Source organism: Ceratotherium simum, chromosome 20 (assembly GCF_057802395.1).
Source record: "Ceratotherium simum simum isolate JZ-2026a chromosome 20, ASM5780239v1, whole genome shotgun sequence".
Taxonomy (NCBI): Eukaryota; Metazoa; Chordata; class Mammalia; order Perissodactyla; family Rhinocerotidae; genus Ceratotherium; species Ceratotherium simum.
Window position 1 is genome coordinate 56,108,425 of NC_141919.1, and position 23,287 is coordinate 56,131,711.

A 23,287-nucleotide genomic window follows, 5' to 3' on the forward strand; every position below is an offset into this window, starting at 1 on the left:
AACTACTGACTGCATCAAAAGGAAGACTCACCTGGCCTGAGGTCTGAGACAAAACAGAAGAACCTCACATGCACAAGTCTTAAGGCGCCAGAGGAAGCAGTAGAAAAGGAAGGGTAGGAGGTTGTTTTTAAGACAGCAGCAAGGTTGCTCAGACGCACTGAAAGTCTGATGGAGAACAAAATTGGTATAAAAGGAAAAGCAGCCAGCAAGCTCTTTAATCAGATGCTATTTACATTTCTAAGGTAAAGTTAATTATTTCTTTAAGGAAAGCTAGTCTGTAAAAGCATCAGTTTCCATGACAAAAGATATTGTGAGTTTCCAAAGGCAAGTCTAGACGTTTAACTCCCTTGTTCACTCACAAGGCTGAGCCTTGAGGACCCCTGAAGTTGGTCTGGATCCCTCCGTGAGTACACAGAACATGTCTACCACATCTATATACTGAAGACCACTCCTGGTGCTTGTGCACTGACAGGAATATTGCAGGCAAGGGAAAAGTTGCCAAGTGGACCTTTAAGCACAAGATTTAAAAGCACAGTGACTTATTTTCCTAATAATAGTGTCTGGGAGGAAATACCATTTCACTTAGACAAATTTTCCATTCTAAGTCTGTGGAACATTTAAGTGGAAAATAGGAGCTTATGCAAATTCAGAAAGACACTTCTCAGCTACATTTCCAGTCCTGAGAACCTGGCTAAACCTCCCACCCCATCCTCTCTGAGGAGAGTCTGGTTACTGTCTGGAAGTCACTATGGGATTGAGACCTGCTTGGAGGAGGCGGAGCAGTCGGGTAGACGATGCAGGAGTGAGGAGGCCGGCCCCAGCTTCTCCTGCTGTAGAAGAGGACAACGGGAGAAAAGTCTCGAAGGCCTCTCCTGGCTCCAACATGCCAGGGTTTATTACTAACAGCAGCAGCACTGAGATAATAGTCCAAATATTATTCTGATTAAGAGAAACTTGAAACCAAAATCCAAAGCTCTCCATGAGTAAGAAACTGGCAAAACTGGTCTAAACGGACCAGTTTTAGAAGAGTCTTTAGAAGAAGACTCAAGGAAATACCGAGTCTTCCTGGGAACAACACATAAATATTTTTAAAGGCTTTAAAAATAACACACTCTAAATACTGCCAAAACTAATCAAACAAGAGCTTGAGCCATACGAATAAACTCCAAATTTAAAAATAAGACAAACTGAGAGTCACATCATTTACAATGAGAAGTAATATTCTTTATATTCTTCCTGAATAATAGAGAAAAAACAGTGCTATACAGTGTTCCCTCCTGGACATCCCAATATTTTTCTACTGATAAAACTTGCTCAACTAGAATAGGGGGAGGTTTGCGGTCTACAATCACTTGTACCTTATCATCTCAGATGAAGGGTGTAAACGGTGAATTCCTCTTGGAATCCAGGTTTGCCTGACTTCTCTTTTTAAGCAACCGGGATAAGAGCATGCAAAAAGATCAGATTACTTTTATATGGCTAACAGAAGACAGAACTAGCACAGAGAGAAGAATGTGCCAGAAGGTGTTTCTGGTCTCAAAATGAAGAATTTCATCGACCACAGATGGACAACAGTGGAACTGGATGCCTCTTGAGGAGGTGTGCTCCCTGAGTCCCCTCAGTGGAGTCATGCAGAGTGGACAGGCTATCAGGTCCAGATTGTTCTGGAGGAACCTCCAACACTGGGAGGGAGTTTCAACTAGATGACATTTCCTGCTTCCCCAGGTCTCCGCTCTCACTCACTAGGGAAGGGCCCAGGAAGGCACGACAGGTGGTTGCTCCCACTAGCCAGCAACCGGAAAGCTTCCAACCATCACAGACACGCCACTGTCTAACCTAACAGGCCAGAGTCTCCACCTCATTGAAGGCAGGGAGGGTCTCATGTAAGTTACCAGTCTAAGAAAGAAGAGAGAGGAAGGAGGGACACTGGCTAATGCTCCTCCTGACCCCATGGGTGGGCTGGTCAGCAGCCCTTCAGGAGGGGACGTGCAAGAGAAACAAGCCCCGAGATGCCTGGCTTCCTTCCTCTGCGTCACCTGTGCGCTCCAGCCTTCTCTGTCCTCCCAGCTCTGCTCCTCACACCAGTCCCTCCATGCCTGTCATACCTACTCTGCTCCTCATTCAAGCCTGCACCCTGTTCCGGGCTCTCCTGGGTCACAGGGCAATGTGACTGCAGCAGGGAGGGAAGGAACCCAGGGTTTACAGAAGGAGCGACGACGAGTCCCGGCCCCACTGCCAGGTCACAGGGAACCCGAGACGTGCCCCTGGTTTCCCATGTTGGCTCTCTAACAAATTCCTCTTATTATACACATTCTTTAACGTTCTATGGTTTTCTTAAGTCTAAATTTCAGGTATATTATGTGTTAAACAGATTTTTTCGGGTCTAGACTGGGAACCTATGGCCCATATATCTTTAAGTTTCTATAAGAAAATACTGAAACTCAAACAACAAACCAACTCAAAAATAAGTTTTTATTAAACTTTCCATCTCCCAAGGACCAGGGTAAAGTGGGGCTATGCTTCATCAAATTGTGGCCCCAAACAATTTCCCCGGTGGGCACTGCTGTTTGATTTTGGGGGGATGGTGTATGGGAAATCTTTAATTGTACTGTCTAATGCTACAGAAGTGGTAGAAAAGGCACAAGCACATGGGGGACTAGAGCAAAGACAATTTTGTTGGCAGACTGATATTTAAAATAGTTAAAAAGCAACATAATAATTTTAAAAATATGTACCAGAGAGAGGAAAATAACCCTTCATTCATAATCCCACTAGCCCTCTTATTAGGTTTGTGTATCCTATTTCAAACTTATCTTCATGTATGTGTATGTTTTATAGATGACTTTATTTCTAGTGGTCTCAAACAGTAAACTGAGCATTATGAGGAGGAGACAGAATCAAGGCGAAGAATTTTACTTTCAGAGTCTGGGGACCACCCATCTGGAGATTCCCCCAAACTGCCAGAGCCACAGTGTACACAGGCAACACTGTCTACTTGCAGTTTAGTTTTACTTACTAATTTGGGCATTTATTTTTCAGTTTTTCTATTAATGCACCTGACATTCAAGTATTAACTTTTAGAACAATCCCACAGTTACCTGAGAGTAGTGGACTAGGAGCTGTGATTTTGTTTTCTGAGAAGTGGATAGGAAGGGGTATCTCCACCAAGAGAGCCCAGACATGCTCCATGCTTCATAGATTCCCCACCCTAATGCTATGCTTGGTACACAGCAGGCATCTGATAAATGCCCACTGAAAAACTCCAGCAACCTCAAACAAAGCCAGAGACAGGATCTCAAACGACATTTAATTCAACAGCTTCTCTTGCCAAGGTCAGAGGCAGGTATACACCTAAAAGACAGAGAGCTGCAATGCAGAACAATGTTAAATTGGTACCAGGGACAAGCTTTGGTTTAGCCAAGGTTTCAGCTTTAGCTGAATTCAGCTTTAGCCAAAAGCTGAATTAGCTGGAGAATGAGAGTTTGGAGGTCAGGACAAAGCTGGGAACCAAGCATTAAGGAGCCAGGAACCACAGAGCAGCCTAAGGTCAAGAAACATAATGGACCAAAATTAGGCAGGCAGCCAAGAAGCAGAAATGATGTGCCAGAGACAAAATGACACTGGAAACAAAGCCCAGTTGACCTTAACCAGGTATCCGTGCCAGGATTCCAGAGTGGAACCTGCCTGTCCCCCGGGGCCAGCTGATAGAGTTGCTGGGCCTTGAGTTGCCAGCACCTCTGTACCATACAAACCTGACCACACAACCACTCCTACTCCCACCCCCCCACGCCAAGCTGTGTGAGCCCCTTTTTGTAGAGATGCACACTGGACAGCTGTGTGTGGACTGGCTGGAGAGGAAGAGTTGAGAGTATGCCTGTGAAGCCACTGGATTTCAGGATAAAAGAAGTGAGTGCTCCCGCATGGGCTGCAGCAGAAGACACAGAGTGGCTGGGACACATGAGCTCTAACTCGGGTTATAATTCCACTTGCTCAGGTGGCGTTGGGGAAACCACTGAAGCTCTCTGCACCTCCCATTCCTCCTGGCTAATGTGAGTGACACGTCTGAATGGAAACTTCCACAAGGCAGTGCAGAGATGGGAGTCCAAGGCTGGTTCTGAAGTGGGATTCAGAATATAAAAAGCTTTGGCTATTCTCAGACATGTCCTGTAACCTCCTCTTTCCCAGCACAGTCAAGCGTGGGTTAGCACACGGAAACCTCACCTATCAGGCTGGTGTTGTCCAGCCACCCAGTGGGCAAAATGTTCATGTTGTCATTTAGATTTCTAAGAATTAAATAATGTTAATTATCAGGTTAATAAGTGATGACAGTAGGTTTTTTTAACCTTCCTCTGATGATTAAAAGACATACCACATAAAATGAATATTTCAATTAAGTTAATTAATTCATTTCTGATTCCTAAGTCCAGAAAAAGCAAGGCAGTGGAGAGACATTAAAGCTGATTTCTGGGTTCTGGGAAATTGGAAGGAGCTGGCATGATTCAAGGATTTGGGGGGCCAGGTCTTCCTGAGGCTGGACCAACTCTGACTGGCCCTGGAAGTCCTTCACGGCAAAGGCACTGTCTAGTGCTCAGGCATGGCAGGCCAGGTGCACTGCTGGGGGACCTGGCTGAGATGGACGGATGCTCTCCTGCCAGGAAACAGCCTCACCAATGGGCATCTGTGTGCGGCCAACTGCATCCCCAAAGAGAAGATTGTCATAGGAGGTCTGTTTTAGATGACTGCATAATGCTTTTAATTTTTGGAAATTACAAAGAATGTATGTTTCACGGGTGATGGGTAAGAAACCATGGTAATGTAAACACACCCATGGGAATATCCGCCATCAGAGGACAACAAATCTATGCTCAGAAGGTTCTTGCTCATACATTCCAGTTTAGTGTGGGCTTTAAAAAATACAACCGAAAACAAATCCCCCACCTCAAAACAAAACAAACAGAACTCAGTGGAAAGATGAGTAAGAAAGAATACTCTGGACCTCAGATGCTTCGGGTTCCCTATCAGACCAGATTAGAAGGAAGAAATCCAAATGACACTGGAAAAAGTGACCAACTCTGAGAGTGAGGCTGGGAGGGTCGCGGGAGAGAAAGGCCAGTGAAACAAAGCCACCAGATGTTGTGCTAAGGGGACACGAAGGACTTGACTTTGATAGTGACAAAGATAGTAAGGCAATGGAAAGATTCTGGGAACAGAGAGTCAGGTATGATAACCTGTTTTTGTTTTTAAAAACATTTACTAGTTTTCTAACTATAAAGTAGTACTTACAGCTCGTTATAAAAATTAAGGAAAAAAAAAGAAAAAGACATAAGTCATTCACGACTCTACCAGCCAGAGATTATCATCAATTAGGTATATTTGTGCCAGATATTTTATTTGTTTGTATGTTTATAAGTATACTAAGTATGGATGTTTTATATTTGCTTTATTTCAAAAAAATATTTCATATTTTTAAACATGGTTGCAAACATTTTGTGGGTTCTAAAGCATTTCATGGAATCAATATACCCTACTTTATTTTACTATTTTCCTTTAACCATTAGTATTATCTTAATTTTTTTTGCTATTATATATCATTCTGGGATGAACATCTTAACACACATTTAGAATTATTTCCTGAGACTAGATTCCAAAAAGTAGAATTACTGGATGAAAAATGAAGATATTTTTAAAGCTTCCAATGCATATTGCCAATTACTTTCCAAAACCTTTTTATAAATTTACTCTCACACTAGCAATGGACATGAATGCCATCTCGTTGTACTCAATGCAGGAACTGTATCTGTTTAAACTTTAACTGAATCCTCAATGTCTACTTAGTTCTAGATTGGTCCCCTACACAAGACGGCATGAGGGAGTGTGTGCTCCTAGTGTTCTTGGCTTTGTGCTCTGCCAAACCTTTACTTCGTCCTTCACACATGATGCTGCAGGACATGGAGGACGAAGGTGATGACACTGATGCTGACAACTCTCTTTTTCCAACAAGAGAGCCAATTAACCCCTTCTTCCCATTTGATCTGTTTCCAACATGCCCATTTGGATGCCAATGCTACTCGAGAGTTGTGCACTGCTCGGATCTAGGTAAGAAAGCACATCAACTTGTTTTGGAGAAGAATGTCGTTCTGACAAAATTAAAAGGATGGGAAAAGTACTCACTGAAATTTCAAAAATCAGCTCACTGATTATAAAGTAATTTTTCATTTAAATTTTTGGAAAGTCTAACAAACCTCAAAGTACATCCAAACTTATTTTAAAAATCCAGAAAATCAAAGGAAAATAATGGGAATTTCATACATAGACCGTTTCCTTCTCTTCCCAAATTTGAATCAAAGTGCTTCATTTTAATTCCTTCAGAGAGAATGGATATCACTGTGGTTTCATCTCAGGGTGTCAGGAGGTTGAGATTGTGCTTTCTAGTAAAATTCTACAATAACAAAAGAGGTTGCCTGTCCGGAACAGTAAATAGGTTATAGAGTTTGTGAAATCTCTAATCTAGATATTTTAAAGACAATGCTCTATTTGTTCTGAATGATCTGGGTTTAGAACTGTCTAGAAAAGAAGTGGCTGAACTAAATTACTTTCTAAAGTCTTTCAAAAATGTGTAATTCTCTGCTGAGTATTTTATTCTTTAATACTTCTAATGAAGGTACTCTCCAATAGAGGGGCACACTCACACCCAGCTCAGGGAGAAGGTGTGATGAGAATGCACATCAAGAGTTATTGTACTCGGCTATTTCCACAAGAGGGGCTGGCTCAGACCTGCCCTCCTGTAGAAAGCCAAGGTCTGGCACACGCCTCCCATTCTGGGGCTGGAGGCCCATCACGGCCACTTCCAGAGCATACGGGCGGATGGTGCCTCTGAAAGCTTTAGACTCACTTCCTACTGCCACATTTGTGGCAATAGTCAAAGCTTGTTAAAATCCACTTAAGAGACTTGAACAAAGTGTGTAAATATGGGACAAAATGAGAGAGGGGAACAAAACCCATTCAGAAAAAGAGGAGATTTCTTATGAGCTGGAATCTCTGGGAAAGTCTTAATGGAATATACAGGCTGGGGAAAAATGGGTTTTAAGCTTTACCTTTGGCATCATTGTGAGAAAGAGGTGACAAGAGTCAAGGAATGTTTGAGGAAAGCTAGTCTGGAAGCACATGCAGAATGACTGTGGGAAGAGCAGCAGCAAGGAGAAATGCAGAAGCTGAGACAGACCCTGGTGTGAGAAAAGGTTTGAGCAAAGGAATATCAGAATGTCCTGTTGTTTCTAAGCTGCATCCCAGGCAGGACAAAACTCTACTATTGGTCGAGTTGGTGCACGTGAAGGCACTCCGTAAAACAGAAATCAGAATAAAAATGTATGTGTATACTTGGACACAGCTAGATGGACACTGGGTTGGTTTTGGGTAAGGCTATGACTAAGGAGATGTTCATCTTTAGCACACATCGTCCTTGTGTGATGGCCTTTGTACTTGCTCCAGAGCAAAGTCATGTGCTTCAACTTGAAGACCTTGGAGGAAATACTGTGCACCTCTGCTCCAACACACGACTGTCATCAAAGGACTGAGAAAAGGTGAACTACTTCAGGACAGACAGCTGGTTGCAAACAGTGTTTTCCTTACATGGTCTCCTGAATATTTAGCTACTGAGCAAAATTCACCTAAGAATATTCGTAATAATAGTCTGACATTCACCTTTAAAATGACACGTCACTGTTAGCAGCATATACCTCACCTCCCCCATGATCACTGACGACGAAAAGGGTCTGGATACTCGTTCCTCTTTCTCCCTCAGGAAACGAAATTCTTTTCAGAGCTTCCAATTCCATAAGGGATAGGGTAGGGTTAGGTCTGTCAAAGTCTATGTCACCAGGTCCTTTCTGCAGAAGCTCCAGCTTCCTACAGGCTCCTCACTTCATTTTCTGAAACCAACAAAACTGTTACCTTGCTAACCTATCAAGTTACCCCCTTTTCTCTCTTTCTATCTATGGTCAAACTTCTTAAAAGACTTGTCAATTTTAAAGTATGGAGGGAAAAGTATTGAGGACTGTTGAGTGGAATGTTGATATTCACAGTATTTAGATATTGAACTCTTCAGTTTGGGGCTGCTAACTATACTGCTACTCTTCAGGAGGAAGGATGGCTCCACCAAAAGTGTACTCACATCTGAAACTCACTGTCAAATGCATAAAAAAAGATGAATTGACAGATGGACAGTAAGTATAGTTTAGTAAAATGCTGATGGTAGAAAGAGAATATGGGTTTTTACTGTCAAATTTTTCAACTTTTCTGTATGTTTGAACATTTCAATAATAAAATGAAGAAAAATAAGAAGGCCCCATGGTCATCAAGCTTAACTACTGTGTGGAACACCTGACAGCAAGCAGGGATGGGAGTGCTCAGCCATGTAGGGAAAGCAAGAAATGCACCACATACAGCTCCTAGTAATTTTCTGCTAGGGGAAAAGTACATTTAATAATTTAATAACATTTAATTAATAATTTAATTAACATTTGTTGAGTATCTACACAAAGAGGAAGATGCCGCTGTACCTTCACTTCATCTAAGATGACAGAAAAGAAAGCTATTACGGTACCCTCAAAGAGGAATGGTGACTAACAGGTGGGCCCAGGTAACTCCAAACTAGAGCAATGGCTGGAAAAGAACTAATGCTGTGGTTGATGACTTCAGTAAAGGTATACCGCACACCTACATGTCAACAATAAGTTACTGATGAACAAGTTGTTGTAAATTAAATAATCTACTACTACTTAGAGGAGCTCATTATTAAAGGAAATAGGCAGCAAAGTTTTTGATAATGTACATGAAAATAACTATCTTATCTATTTTCTAAGCACAACTTTCTACGTTTTGAGACTTCTTAAAATGATCAAAACCCACAGGCTCCAATTTAGCACTACAACAGCCTGAAAATTTGCAAAGAATGTTAATATTCCTCAGCTAAAAGTACATCAGCAGAAGCTGTGCCTCAGCTGTCGGTCACGTTGGCACGCCCCAATTTACCTCCGTTTACTGTCACCTTGCAGAAGACGAGCAGTGACAGCTAGACCCAGCTAGACATGTTGTAAAAATAAATAAGTTACTTGAAAAGGTCTTTAGGCCTTTCCAAAGAACAGTGGTTTTCTCATCTGTTACATGTTAAGTCATCTTTTACCTAACGGCAACTGTGGATTTTAACAAATGCACATTTCTATCATATTAGCAATCTTGTCTTCAGCATATAACATGTATGTAACATGTTTGTTTATCTCTCAGGTTTGTCCTCCGTCCCAAGCAGCATTCCATTTGATACACGAATGCTTGACCTTCAAAACAATAAAATTAAGGAAATCAAAGAAAATGATTTTAAAGGACTCACTTCACTTTACGTAAGAATATATGCTCATATTTTCAAATATTTAAGTGAAAATTTTTATCACTGCTAAAATGATTACTCATACTGTGTTCGTGTAAACCAGTCTTACTTTTCTGTGTGTGAAGCATGACAAAATCTCTGTTATTCAGCAGTGTTCTGGTTAACGAAAAATTACAGATTTAATTCAATTAATAATTTAAGTCAACTGACGTTTACTCAATAAGAACCAGGTGAAAGGCAGTGGGCTAAGAATTTAAGTAAACAGTCCTTAAATGAGCTTACGATCTATTTAGGTAATCACAGTCACTATACACTAGAATAAGACTATGATTATTTATAGTTACTCATTAGCATACAGCATAAGAAGATCTGTACCCAAACCCATTGACTTATCTTAAGACACCACAAATCTCTAACAGCAGTACACGCAATATATCTAATTGAATAATACATACTTGTATTGCTTTTTTTCTACACCCTTAAAGATAAAAAATAATTTTTCCTTACCATATTTTAATTTTCTAAGATTTAAGATTCCTATTTCTCTACTTAACATTTTGAGCCTCTAGATTTTAGCAAGTAAAATTTTTATTTAATTTGGATTGGGTTTGGGGGAGAGCCTGATTCCACACTGATTCCCCATTCCATGGGGTGTCATCTCTTCCCCTCAGTGCGGTGTTAGGGTGGGACGGCCTCTTTTCTGCACTAGGCTACTGTGGTAAGCCAATATTGCTCTTCTAGGCCATTCTCAGGCTGTGCTGGGGACAAGAAATGTAAAGCCTGTCGTCTGCAGTGGTTATAGCACTAAGAGAAGGGAGAGACACCATGACGACAGCCGTCTCTTGCTGCTATCCATGTAGACCTGTTCTCTTCCTACATCCGAGATATGAGGCCACCCTGGCTGCCAGTCATCCTTGGGTCAGTGCACAGACTCTGCTGACCTGTCCCAGCTGGCAGGGAAAGGGAACTTTTGAGTCCCATTATGCAAGCCAGTGTCTGTCTGTCAACTGGATGAGCAAGGCACTTAGGGTGGTCATGTTCTGGGCACCATGAGAGAGGCTCTTTACTAGGCTCTATCACTCAATCCTCGTGCCAAGCCAGCCTGGCAAGGAGTGGTGCCTGGAGGGAGCAGCCTCTGCAAAGTCACCCTCTTCCCTGTGCTGCCAGGAGGCCACGCTTGTAGGGCCTTGACTGCTCCTTTTCCTTTACAACGTACTGTGCAGACAGCTCAGATGTGGGAAGGCTCCACACACACTACAGCTTCCAGAAACAGAACAAGGGGAAGAGCATACATTTATCCTCTAACTGCAGCATCACTTAACCACTGAGACCATTAGAAACAGCACAGTGGGTTCCACCAAGGGGCCATCCAGCCCACCCCACTAACCTCAGGCCACAGGAACTTTTAGAGAATGGCAAGGCCCTTTTTCTACCCTCAGAAGTTGGAAATAGAGCCTATGAGCGCTTCTACCACTTCTTCAACCTATATTCAGCTATACAACCACAAGAAGAGTAATTAATGTCATATTTAATACTGAAATCAGAAACAGTTTTTAATTTAATTTGCCATATTGTTGTTTTATTACATTACATTTTAGGAGTATTCCAGGGCCTCAGTCCACATGTGCTCCCATTATTCACTGGCAGATGAGAATCTAGAAGATGCCAGGAGCTGTCTTAGGCCTATTTTCTTTCAGTCAGTTTTCATATGGTGCTGTGTTGAGGGCGAGTGTTCTGTACTCAGGTGGCCCTGGGCTCAATCTTGGCTCTCCCAGAAGTGTGCACCGAGAAAGTGGCTGCCCTCTCGAAGCCTGCCCTCTCTCAGCTGTCACAGTGGTGTAACGATAGTATGAATTCAGAGAGGTTACTAGACTAGATGAGTGAATGCGTGGAAGGAGCTCAGTGAATAATTGTTAACTACCTTTTTTTTTTTTGGTGAGGAAGATCAGTCCTGAGCTAACATCCATGCCAATCCCCCTCTTTTTCTGCTGAGGAAGACTGGCCTTGAGCTAACATCCGTGCCCATCTTCCTCCACTTTATATGGGACGCCGCCACAGCATGGCCTGACAAGCGGTGCATCAGTGCGCGCCAGGGATCCGAACCTAGGCCGCCAGCAGCGGTTTGCACGCATTTAACCGCTACGCCATGGGGCCGGCTCCTATTAACTACTTTTGACACCAGCCTAGTGTTTCCAGACTAGCCAATGTACTAATGTAAAGCACTTTTTAAAGCACACACTTTAAATTGTGGGCATGCTGTATATTTCGAAACATTTATTTAATTATAATATCTTATATGGTACCTGTCAAGAATCAACATGTTTTTTAGATATTCTATCAATTCTCTGTATTATGTTTTAGCTGCCTGTTTGGCATTCTGGTTCTTACACAAAGGTCAGTCCAGCATTCGAGAACAAGTGGGATCATTTACACACACACACATGCCCAGTTCCCTTCCAGCCCATTATTACAGCCACATTCCTCATGGAGACTCGCTGTCCCACTTTCGAAAGGCTATACTTTTCTCATCTCTGTCCTGACACAAAACCACACTGTTTGGGGCTCTGTGACTGCCCCTTTTGGAACTTTCCTGTGAGAGCCCACACTGAAAGTGCACTTTAACTGGAGACACTCTGATAACCAGACTCCTGGGGCCACATCTCACAGCAGTACATGAAAACTCTTACCCTGTTTTGTGTTACTTGTGCTTCCTCTTATGTAGCTCTGACAATGGCATGTCTTAACCAGAAAAAAGCACACAAAACCCCATGCAGGATGGTAGGGTTCACTCAGGGGCTCCTGACAGTGGCAGCCACAGGAAGTGCACAGGATAGGAAGAACAAAGCAGGGAGGGCAGAGGGCAGGCAGACAGGAGGCAAGTCACTTTTCTTCACTTCATTTCCTTATCACTGAAAGGAGAGAAATACTTTCTGCTAAATTTACCTCACGAGGTTGAGTGCAGATGTGCCAAGTTGTTAAATGCCCCCATATTTCACTACAGAAAAATGAAAACAAACTGTTATTTGGCATCATACGTTCAGAAAGGAGAGTATTTTACCAGGTGGTAACACAATGCAGTCTCAACGCTTCCCCTGCACATTTAACCTTTCTCAGGTGAAATCTGTCCGAAAGGAGGGTGAGAGAGGGAGGAGCAAAGGTCAATAGTGAAGCCAGGAAAATGGTATTAAAGTGAGCTGAACTGCCGAAGTATTTTATTTCTTCTGTAGAACAACAACAACAACAAGAATAACACCAGAAAGGCATATTAAGTCAGTCTGGAAAGAGCAGGAACATTGTTGCAGAATAGGACTCGAGGCAAAATTCATAAAAGGAATGAATCCAGAGCAGCTCCTTGAAAGAACGAGAGGATCCTGATTAGTAGAGAAGGCTAAGAAGTCCTCAGGGATGCTAAGTCACCTGCTGTCACCCTTGGGAAACATCGAAAATTCTTTCCGCAAAATCTGGCAGTAAAACAAGGGCTAAGCTTTGTCAACTTTGCAGTGAAAATAGTTACTAGGGTGACTGACGAGTCCTGGCTGCTCAGGACTTCCCCCGTTTGAGTTCTGAAATTCCCATCTCCCAGCAGACTGAGGCGGCTGCCATCAGCAGCCTCAACACGTCACAGGGCCTGGCTGTGGAGAACGAAGAGCCAGGCTGCTAGGAGCTTCTTTACTCTCTGGGCTTGTCTCCTCTGAAGGGCGCTGCCATGTGGCACTGACAAACAGCCACAGAACTGGGAAGGGGTTGAGTCATTCCTTGGGACCCACTACTCTCTCCTTAGTGTCTGCAATATGCCAGAATGCTGAGGGCACTTTGTAGGAGTTGATTCCTACAGACTTCTACTCTGCGAAAAATGGTAAACACTAAACATAAAAGAAGTGAGGTTTTAAAAGTAGACAAAATCATGCATTTGATGTATTTGGTGTGCAATAAAATTTGTAGAGTGAAGAGATTTTAAGATAAGATAAAGATAATACTTCATACTTCGCTTCATCATTCCATGAAGGGAAGTAGGAGCAGGGAGACTTAACCACGTGAACACATCACCTACTCAAAGATAAACCAAAGGCATAAAACAACTATTAAAGCTTTGCACTGTGCCAACTCAGCAGTAAATTTTTTTTTTAGCTTAGATTGGGCTGAGGAATTACTCACATGGTTAATCAAGTATATGAATTTCATGACTGACTAATCACTGTAGAATATCAGTAAATTAAATCCACTTCCTAATAGGGTGTAACTTTTTATGCTTTATCTAGGCTTTGATTCTGAACAACAACAAGATAACAAAGATTCACCCAAAAGCCTTTCTAACCACAAAGAAGTTGCGAAGGGTCTATCTGTCCCACAATCAACTAAGTGAGATACCACTTAATCTTCCCAAATCATTAGCAGAACTCAGAATTCATGATAATAAAGTTAAGAAAATACAAAAGGAGACATTCAAAGGAATGAATGCTTTACATGTTCTAGGTAAGTTTTGGCAAATGAATGGGACATTTTGAAATTACAAGCAATACACAGATGTAGAGATCTTTATCATCAGTATTAACTTTTAAGACTGATAATTTCCAAAATTAATTTTTTGAATCTAATAATCTTTAACTAGATATGGCATTTATAAATCAATTAAAGTATCAAACAAAATTGATAGCACTTAAAGAAATATGCCTTTTGTAATACACACACATGCACTCTTAAGAATCCCCTCTGAAACACCTAGTGTGGTATCTGTTTTCTGACTGCCCTAAGTGGTAAAATCTGTTACTTAAAGGTAGTATTTTTAATGTATTGTATAAATTACAGTCATGCACTGCATAACGACATTTTGGTCAACGATGGGCTGCATATACGACAGCGGTCCCACAAGACAGTACCATACAGCCAAGCTGTGTAGTAAGCTATACCATCCAGGGTTGTGTAAGTACACTCTGTGATGTTCGCATAACCACAAAATCACCTAAAGACGCACTTCTCAGAATGTAGCCCTGTTGTTAAGCGACACATGGCTCTACTCAGATATAATGTACAAAATTATTTCAGATAACGACTTGGAATGTACATCTAACTTTTCATTATCTGCTTTAAGATTACTGAGCTAAGGAACTTTTTGTTGTATATTTTAAATTCCACTCTATTTTATTTCTAACACTCATGGTATAACCATGCCATGGTCCCCCTACAATATCCATTCAAAACTCCTAACCAGTGTTCTCATTCATGTATTCACTTATTTAATTCAACCAAGTGCCTGGCACTCTCACTTAATGGTATTTCCTCCAAGTTATATTTCTGTTACTCAAATAATTTCTCACTGACTTATAACTTAAAAGGTTTAGGTGACAAATGTACACTGGAAAACACAAACATTTTGAATTATATGAAGGATGATCTTTTTTCTGATGTAATATTATTACTACAACGAAACCTTGATTATGTTCATGGTTATAAAAGAGTGATAATAAGTTATTGATTTAGTAACTGAAAACAAAATAGTGACCTGTTCTATATTCCAGCCTATGTAATATAAAGCAGTCTTTTTCTGAGACTGACAGAAAGGGGAGTAGACAGACATAGAAACAGTTATATGGAGTGAAAAAAGTCTGAAGGATGAAGTTCATACTTCTCAGAATTTTCTTGGGATGTGTATCTCTGCATCGTGAGTTTCCTTCATATACAACATACGTATGCTGAATTATGTATTTTCTCCCCACAGAGATGAGTGCAAACCCTCTTGATAATAATGGGATTGAACCAGGGGCATTTGAAGGGGTGACAGTGTTCCACGTCAGAATTGCAGAAGCAAAACTGACCTCAATTCCTAAAGGTTTGTATTTACTTTATTTAAGATAAAGTATTTTTAAAAAACTGTCATCTTTAAATGACCATTAAATGTAATGTTGTAAACTATATATACACTGTCAAAACCACACTGCAGTTAGAATCCTTTTTACAGTATATCTGGTCAGTGTGGCATGAAATTTAGTGTTTTCTCACACACACATCAAGAGCCATATGTAGTGCTTTGTTTTTTGTATGAAACCAGAATCTTTTTTTCCCCCAGTAAGAACAAACATTAAGAAGCAAAGAACTTTTTATTTTCCTTCTCTTTCCTGACATTCACTCATCTGTATTTGTGATTCTGAGAAGCAGCAGTTAGAGGTGAGAAGTCTGTAAAGAAAGCAGAGGAACATGGATGGACCTGGAGGGTATTACGTTAAGCGAAATAAGCGAGAAAGAGAAAGGCAAACAGGGCATGATTTCACTCATATGTGGAAGATGAACCAACACATGCACAGATAGAACTGTTTGGTGGTTACCAGGGGCTAGGGGGGTGGGGGGTGGGCACAAGGAGTGGAGGGATGCACTTATATGGTGACTGATAAACAATAATGTACAACAAAAATTTCACACACACAAAAAAAGAAAGCAGAGGAAGACGCGTGGGGTCAGAGGCTGTCTCCCAGCTGTGCCACAGTGGTTCTGGGTGGGCCTGTGAGGCTGGACTGGGGTAGACACTGGCTCTGGCAGGGATGGGCATGCACTCTGGGCAAGGCACTCTGGGCCCTGTTTCTTCATAAGGTCTCAGAACAGTGTCAGGCACACGGTGAACACCCTCTCATGACACGACCCTTAACAGAATGAGCACGGTGCTCTTTATCATGTGACCCGAAGCTGCCTCCTCACAGTAAAACACTTCTTCAGTTTGCTACTTGCCCAGTTTTCTAGGGCATTACTCAAGCACTCGGTCTGATTTCACTAGACAGGACTGCCTTTCTCGGGACCCACAGTCAAAGTCTCGCTTTCCTCATCCTGACAAGGGCTCTCTCTCCCTCCCTCTGCTATGATGACTGCCTGCACCAGAAAGAACCCCTGTGATTAATAACATTTTCCTTTCAAACTGCTCTTTCAGTATCCACAGTAAAAGCAGTGACTTCACCATAACTCCTTTTCTACTACTCACCTGATGCAGAAGATTAACAAACGTAACTGATCATTTGAAAGACACAGCAAAGCTGCTATTATTAATCAAGTGGTGCTCTTCCACTTAGAGAAAAATCACCTAAAGTAAAAGTGGAAAGAATTTTTTTATACAGGAAAAATCAGTTTAATTCTGAACTATGCAATTAAAAAACCACCTTAATTTAGCTTTCAAAGTGGTGGCTGTTTTTCTACAAGAAACCTAAAATGTTATATATTTACCTTCTCATCTTTAGACCAAAAATACAAACTCTACCTAACAAGTCAAACACATAAAATCCCTTTCATACGCTGGAAGCTGACACAGAGGAGCGGGGAGGGGCAAGGCAGAAGGACAGAGGGCGAGGGGAGAGGATGTGCAGGAGACGAGGCCGCTCCCCAGAGCTGGGGCTCAGCTGCATCCCTGAGTTGACACAGTTTTTCACATTCACACCTGCGGCCTTTCCTAGACTGCAGAACATCCTGAAAGCAATTCTGGTCAAGTTTCAAAGCATATCTTAAAAATGAAGTTGTAACTTCTCATGAAGTTCTCAAGATTCTTCCAAAGCCTAAAGGAACATTTTACGCCTTTAGAAATTTAAATTGGAATCAAATCTCTCAACTTACATAACTACTCCTTCAAGATCCCTATGACATTCAAAAGCCAGTTAAGTTTTTGTTCTTATAATTTATTTATAAAACGTTAAGGCTGGCTGCTTAAATGTTATAATTCAATTGTCACCACCCCTTGTGGCAGCATGAATTAGGCAGGGGTCCAAAGGGTCCTTACCAGACCTGACAAGTTAACATAAGGATAGTGAAAAATGTTTTCCTTCCTATTCATTTGGAAAATTCTACTACATAATACTATTGCGTGGAGGAGAGGAGAAACTTGTTTGAAGATAGGGCAGGAATAGAAATACCTGTACAATAGTATGCTAATGTTTGTTGACCAACATTGAACTCCTACCACACCTTTGCTCAGTTATTCTACAGAGGCTACACTCTTCTCTTTGGTTATCTACCTTTTCCACGCCCTAGGGGACAGGACAGTCCCCTCAAGTTCTACAAACCCTCTTCCAAGAAGTTTCCCCGACTCCCCAACATGAACAGAGATTGTGCTCTTCTCTGACTTGCTACAACGTAGACTACAATAGGCTGGCACACTCTGATATTTTCCAGTGATTTTTGTTTACTTTTAAAATTCAAAATAGATTCTGGAATCAACATAAATTCAGCCATGAAGAGTACTGATATTCATAAGGATGCTTCAAGTACCTTCAACAGCCTTTACCACTAACGTATGTCTCAGCAAGTTGGAAAAAAAGAGCGCTAAGTAGAACCTTTGGTTGACAAATAATACCTTATATATAGGACTAATAAAATGAGGTCTGACATTTTTCTGGTTAGTCTCTCTCATTCCAGCTCCAGTTAATATGGGGAGGGCTGGGGTCAGGACACACAGGTTTGAGGACAGAAGGTGCAAAGATTCACAGAGAACCTGCCATGTGCCAGGTGACAGTGCAGAGGCTTCTCTTAATTTATGCAGAAACTACTACTAATTGAAAAGAATAAATACTGCAGAGAGTCAAACATATCAAATAGAGTAAAAGTCCATGGGTTCATAATGATACTAAAAAAATTCACTAGTCACCTCTGGGCATTGTACTAATTCATTACTTGAAAGAGCCAAGCATTTATGCTGCCTTTTCTGTAAAAACAGTATTATAAAGTAACTAAACAACTGATGAAGAAAAATTCTTTAGAGAATAATTCTACCTAATAAATGCATAAAGAATGACAAAATCAGAAAATGACCATTTTCTGATTCTTTTTTTTTTTTTTTTTTTTGTGAAGAAGACCAGCCCTGAGCTAACATTCAATGCCAATCCTCCTCTTTTTTGCTGAGGAAGACTGGCCCCGGGCTAACATCCATGCCCATCTTCCTCTACTTTATATGGGACGCCGCCACAGCATGGCTTAACAAGTGGTGTGTTGGTGCGCGCCCGGGATCCGAACCCGCAAACCCAAGGCCGCCGCAGCGGAGCACGTGCACCTAACCACTTGCGCCACCGGGCTGGCCCCCCATTTTCCGATTCTTAATGAAACAATGGATCTAGGTAGCAGTCATCAGTGAACGCTGAGACCACCAAATGAAAGGGTGGTCTTCGGAATCTGACCTGGTCTCTAGATCTAACTATAGGGGCTAGAGGACCAGGATCAACCATATCACACAGAAGCCATCAGCCAGACCCACAAATGCGTATCTCACACAAATCACTATCTGAAACAAACCAACAGAAGAGGGAGAAAAAGGAGAGTGTGTGTGACAGAAGAACTTTCAGGAGATATAAGAACCAAATGTATTCTGTAAACTTTATTTGGATCCCGACTTGAACAAATCAACTGTACACACAATATATTTGAGATCATTAGGGAAATAAATGTTAGATGATATCACTGTTGCTAATTTTGTTAGATGTGATACTGACGATGATTATGTAAAAAAAGAAGACTGTATGAGCTAAATATATCTAGTGAAGTCTTTACAGGTGAAATGACATTATGTATGGAATTTGGTTTTAAATACTCCAGCAATAGGGCCGGCCCTGTGGCTTGGTGGTTAAGTGCGCGCGCTGCGATGCTGGTGGCCCGGGTTCGGATCCCGGGTGCGCATCGAGGCACCGCTTCTCCGGCCATGCTGAGGCCGAGTCCCACATACAGCAACTAGAAGGATGTGCAGCTACGACATACAACTATCCACTGGGGCTTCGGGGGGAACAAATAAAATCTTTAAAAAAAAAAAAAAAAAAATACTCCAGCAATAAAACCCTGAATAAATAAAAACAAATCAATAAACAAGCCAATAATAAACAACTAATGGGGTAGACGAAACAAGATTGGAAAAATGGAGATAATTGTTGAAGCTGGGAACAGCATGGTGGTTCATAATACTAGTTTCTATTTTTGTGTATGTTTGAAATTTCCCATAATAAAAAGTTAAAAAAAAAAGCATATCCCTAAAAAATCGCCTAAATCTATAATGTGAAACTTAACAAGTAAATAAATAATCGTGGGGCTTAGAAAACAACTTAGGTCTTACTTGATCTAACATACACATTTCTTTTGTTATCATCAGAACTACCATCAACTTTACTGGAGCTTCATTTAGATTATAATAAAATTTCAACTGTGGAACTTGAGGATTTTAAACGATATAAAGATCTGCAAAGGTAAAACTCTCCAAAACCCTAACTTAGAAGTAGCAGTCCCTCTGAGAAGACATCAGTGAAACTTCTTGGAGAATGTGTGCAGGGACCTAGCCAAGATGATCATGGCAGCTAGTGGAGAGGGTGAAGGGAAAACTACTATGATTCCGTCTCTAGAATGGGAGAGAGACACCACATGGAATGAGGAAAAAGATTCTTTTCAAATACCCCTTCGTTGACGATAGGTTAGATAAAGAATTTTCTGACAGTGGAGGGGAGGGCTGTTACATACTGAAATAGGTTATTAAATAAATCCTTGAAATACCTTTCTCTGAACATGTATACAAATAGGACAGGTTTATATTTCTAACTTGGCTGAGGTGTTTTCAGCTAACTGTATCACACCATTTGCTTAAGAGATGATGCATTTTCTATCATTTTTAGGCTGGGCCTAGGAAACAACAGAATCACAGATATCGAAAATGGAAGTCTTGCTAACATACCACGCATAAGGGAAATACACTTGGAAAACAATAAACTAAAAAAAATCCCTTCAGGACTACAGGAGTTGAAATACCTCCAGGTAAAACATTCTACTTGTATTTTGTAGATATTAGCACTTTTCTTTGTTTTTATGAAACATAACTAGTACCTGAAGCAAAGATCACGCAGTAGCAAGGGTAATTCACAAATAACCACCCTCCAGGTTGCCGAAGTTTTTTATGCAGCAGGGGAGCACGAGAACAGTTTCTACACAGACACCAGCTAAAATGCTCAGGTACTCATTTCCATCCTCTGCTTCTCCTACTGAAACTACTAAGGCCATTGCGGCAAAGGTACTGACCCAACTAATTTTATGTTTCTGGGGTGGCAGTGGATATGTAAAGGAAGGACTGGTCAGGAGGAAACCAAGGAGGATCACACATCCTCATTCTGGAAACATTTTACACAGGCAGAGCGTGTGGACAAGGCCCCAGATATTTTCACTATCAACGTGGTGCTAGATATAAGTGGGTATGCTTTTTAAAAAATTCAGGCCAGAATATATAATCAAAAGTCAGTATTTGGAGCATCATGGGTCCACATTTCTTGTTCTTCTTTATTAAGTACTTTTTCCTTCTAATCTGGCAACTCTTCACCAGCTGGGAGGGGCCACAGAATCCTTGGGAACCTGATAAAGCTTTAGACCCTCCCAAGAACAAAAAGGAAGACAGTATTCTGCATATAATTTCAGAGGGTTCTCATCTATGGCCCTCAAATTAAGACTCTCTACTTAATCCCGTTTCACCACAGTCCATTATTCTCATGCGCTTTCGTTGATATACAACATCCTCATCTTCCAAGAAGCAAAAACATATTGAGAACAAAACTGGGCCTTGAGCCACTTGCTGCTTGTAGATTTCTTTCCAGTGTCTCCTTAAACAAGTTTTGTTCACTGCACTCCTTTGAGACAGAAGCCATCAAAATGGAGGTGCTATAGGCAGGTGTTCATCTCCAGGTATCAACTTTCCTTTGACTTTTCAAATGCGCATTTAAATGTGTATTTAACCTGTGAGCACAGCTGATCTTCCCTCTCTCAGCCTGTCCCACCTTTGTTTACCTTACTCCACAGCTCCGATCTCAGCTTCTGGGCACTCTTAAACCTACTCATACTCTTGCTAGCATTTGTTTTAATGAATCGGATTATAACACAAACAGAGAACAACACAAGTCATAAGGGTACAATTCAGCCAATGTCCACAAAGCAAACACACCCGGGTCCAGTACTGTTTCCCATCCCTAATAAGGTCAGTGTCGCGGTAGGCTACATCTTACACTGACAGTGAGCTGCCCCGAAATGCACAGGAACTACATAAAGCACTTGTCACAAAATCCCCAAGACTATTAGAGGGCAAAGGGGGCTCCAGCACCAAACTTGAGGCTTTAGCAATGCCTGGAGTTCTCACGACTGGCTCAGATCAACCTCACCAAGACATCAATGCAGGATCTAGAGGTAACAACAGCCAGAACTGATATCTTAGCTTTGCCAGCAAAAGGCTCCTACTATACTTCTGTGCTGAGGAAGATTCGCCCTAAGCTAACATCTGTTGCCATTCTTTCTCTTTTGCTTGAGGAAGATTCGCCCTGAGCTAACATCTGTGCCAATCTTCCTCTGTTTTGTATGTGGGTTGCTGCCACAGCATGGCCGCTGATGAGTGGTATAGGTAGGCCCCGAACAGAACCCGGGCTGCGACAAACTTAACCACTAAGCCACAGGGCCAGCCCTGGCTCCTACGTTTTTATATGCCAAAATGCTGTCAGTTAAGTAGATTGTTTTTACTTTCCAGTAATCTCAGTTGCCAAAGAAGACCAAAGAAGGAATTTAAAGGGCTGCTAAAGGGAATGAAGGGAAGCTTTTAGATTGTCCATTCTTTCTGAGTAATAATTTAATTTAGAAAGACATATACACAGCCTATAAAATTGTATTTTGTCCATTGGTACAAATAAAGATTCAACTATTGATGCTGTATTATAGACACGTATTTAAGATGTCAATAGACATATGTCTCTATAAAACAACTTACAAAAAAAGCAGCTCCCAACTTCCCTCCCTTGACCACAGAAAATGCGAACAATTCTTCACAGTCATATTGCAAAAGCCTAATTCTTGGAGCCTTAAGTTTCATTCTTGTGCTCATTTCTAATACCTTTAAAACACATTATTGTAAATATGGCCCTGAAGTACTCATATACACACAGGCCCCTACATATGTATATATGTACATATATATATACACATATATGTAGAGCAGGAGAGTGGCACGTGCTGACCAGGCAGCGTGTTCTGGGCCTGGACATGAGTTCTAGGCCACACTTCATACAGAGAACACTTCTGTGTATTAACCCATGAGCCTGCCTCATTACAAGTATTTAACAAGCACAAACAAATACATATATTTTAAGTGAAATACATGTAAATCAGTGTAAAATAAATAAAACCCATGAGCAAGTGCTGACTATAAACAGAACACTTTCTTTTTACATTTACTGTATATTTTTAATCCATTCTTTTTTCCTACTACAACAGATAATCTTCCTTCATTCTAATTCTATTACAAAAGTGGGAGTGAATGACTTCTGCCCAACGGTGCCAAAGATGAAGAAATCTTTATACAGTGCAATCAGTCTGTTCAACAACCCAGTGAAGTACTGGGAAGTACAACCTGCAACATTTCGCTGTGTCTTGAGCAGAATGAGTGTTCAGCTTGGGAACTTCAGAAAGTAATAGTTAGTAATTAATAATACCCATTTAATATAAAATTAAAAAATTGTTACATTTGGAATACTTGAACTCTATTAATAATGGTGGTATTATGCACATAAGCAAAACGCTGTTCCCACATGTTAAGTCCATGACTTACTTTATGACAAAAAATTTCAACAGAATTTTGCAAAACTATTGATACAGCAGAAGTAAGAGAAACAAGCATCTACTGCAGTTTCCTTTTGCTTACAAATGATTTTGCATAAATCTCATGCTTGAACATTCTTTCTCAGTAACAAAAAGATATCCAGTATTTAACACTTTGTTATCAAGTGCATTTTATAAAGAACTGTACTGTAAATGGAATGCTTGACTTAGCAAAATCTGTGCTCTTTCATTTGCTGTTAGAAAAACAAAATTGACAAAGACAGTTACATGAAGAGTACATTATACTATTCTTATTCTTTAATAACTCGGGTAGTACTGTGATAT

The 23,287-nt window shown here is 41.0% G+C and overlaps 2 protein-coding genes across 5 annotated transcripts in view; one reads left to right on the top strand and one right to left on the bottom strand.

Moving 5' to 3' along the window:
- CENPP (centromere protein P) overlaps nt 1–23,287 on the bottom strand; it is a 211,349-nt gene that overhangs the window by 92,239 nt on the left and 95,823 nt on the right. The gene's annotated exons all lie outside the window — the stretch shown is intronic.
- Nucleotides 5,843–23,018, top strand: ASPN (asporin). Its single transcript, XM_014797001.2, has 7 exons — nt 5,843–6,096; nt 9,283–9,395; nt 13,642–13,855; nt 15,099–15,209; nt 19,482–19,575; nt 19,996–20,134; nt 22,619–23,018. Exons 1-7 carry the CDS (start codon nt 5,865–5,867, stop codon nt 22,814–22,816), a joined length of 1,101 nt encoding a protein of 366 aa, XP_014652487.1. The 5' UTR covers nt 5,843–5,864; the 3' UTR covers nt 22,817–23,018.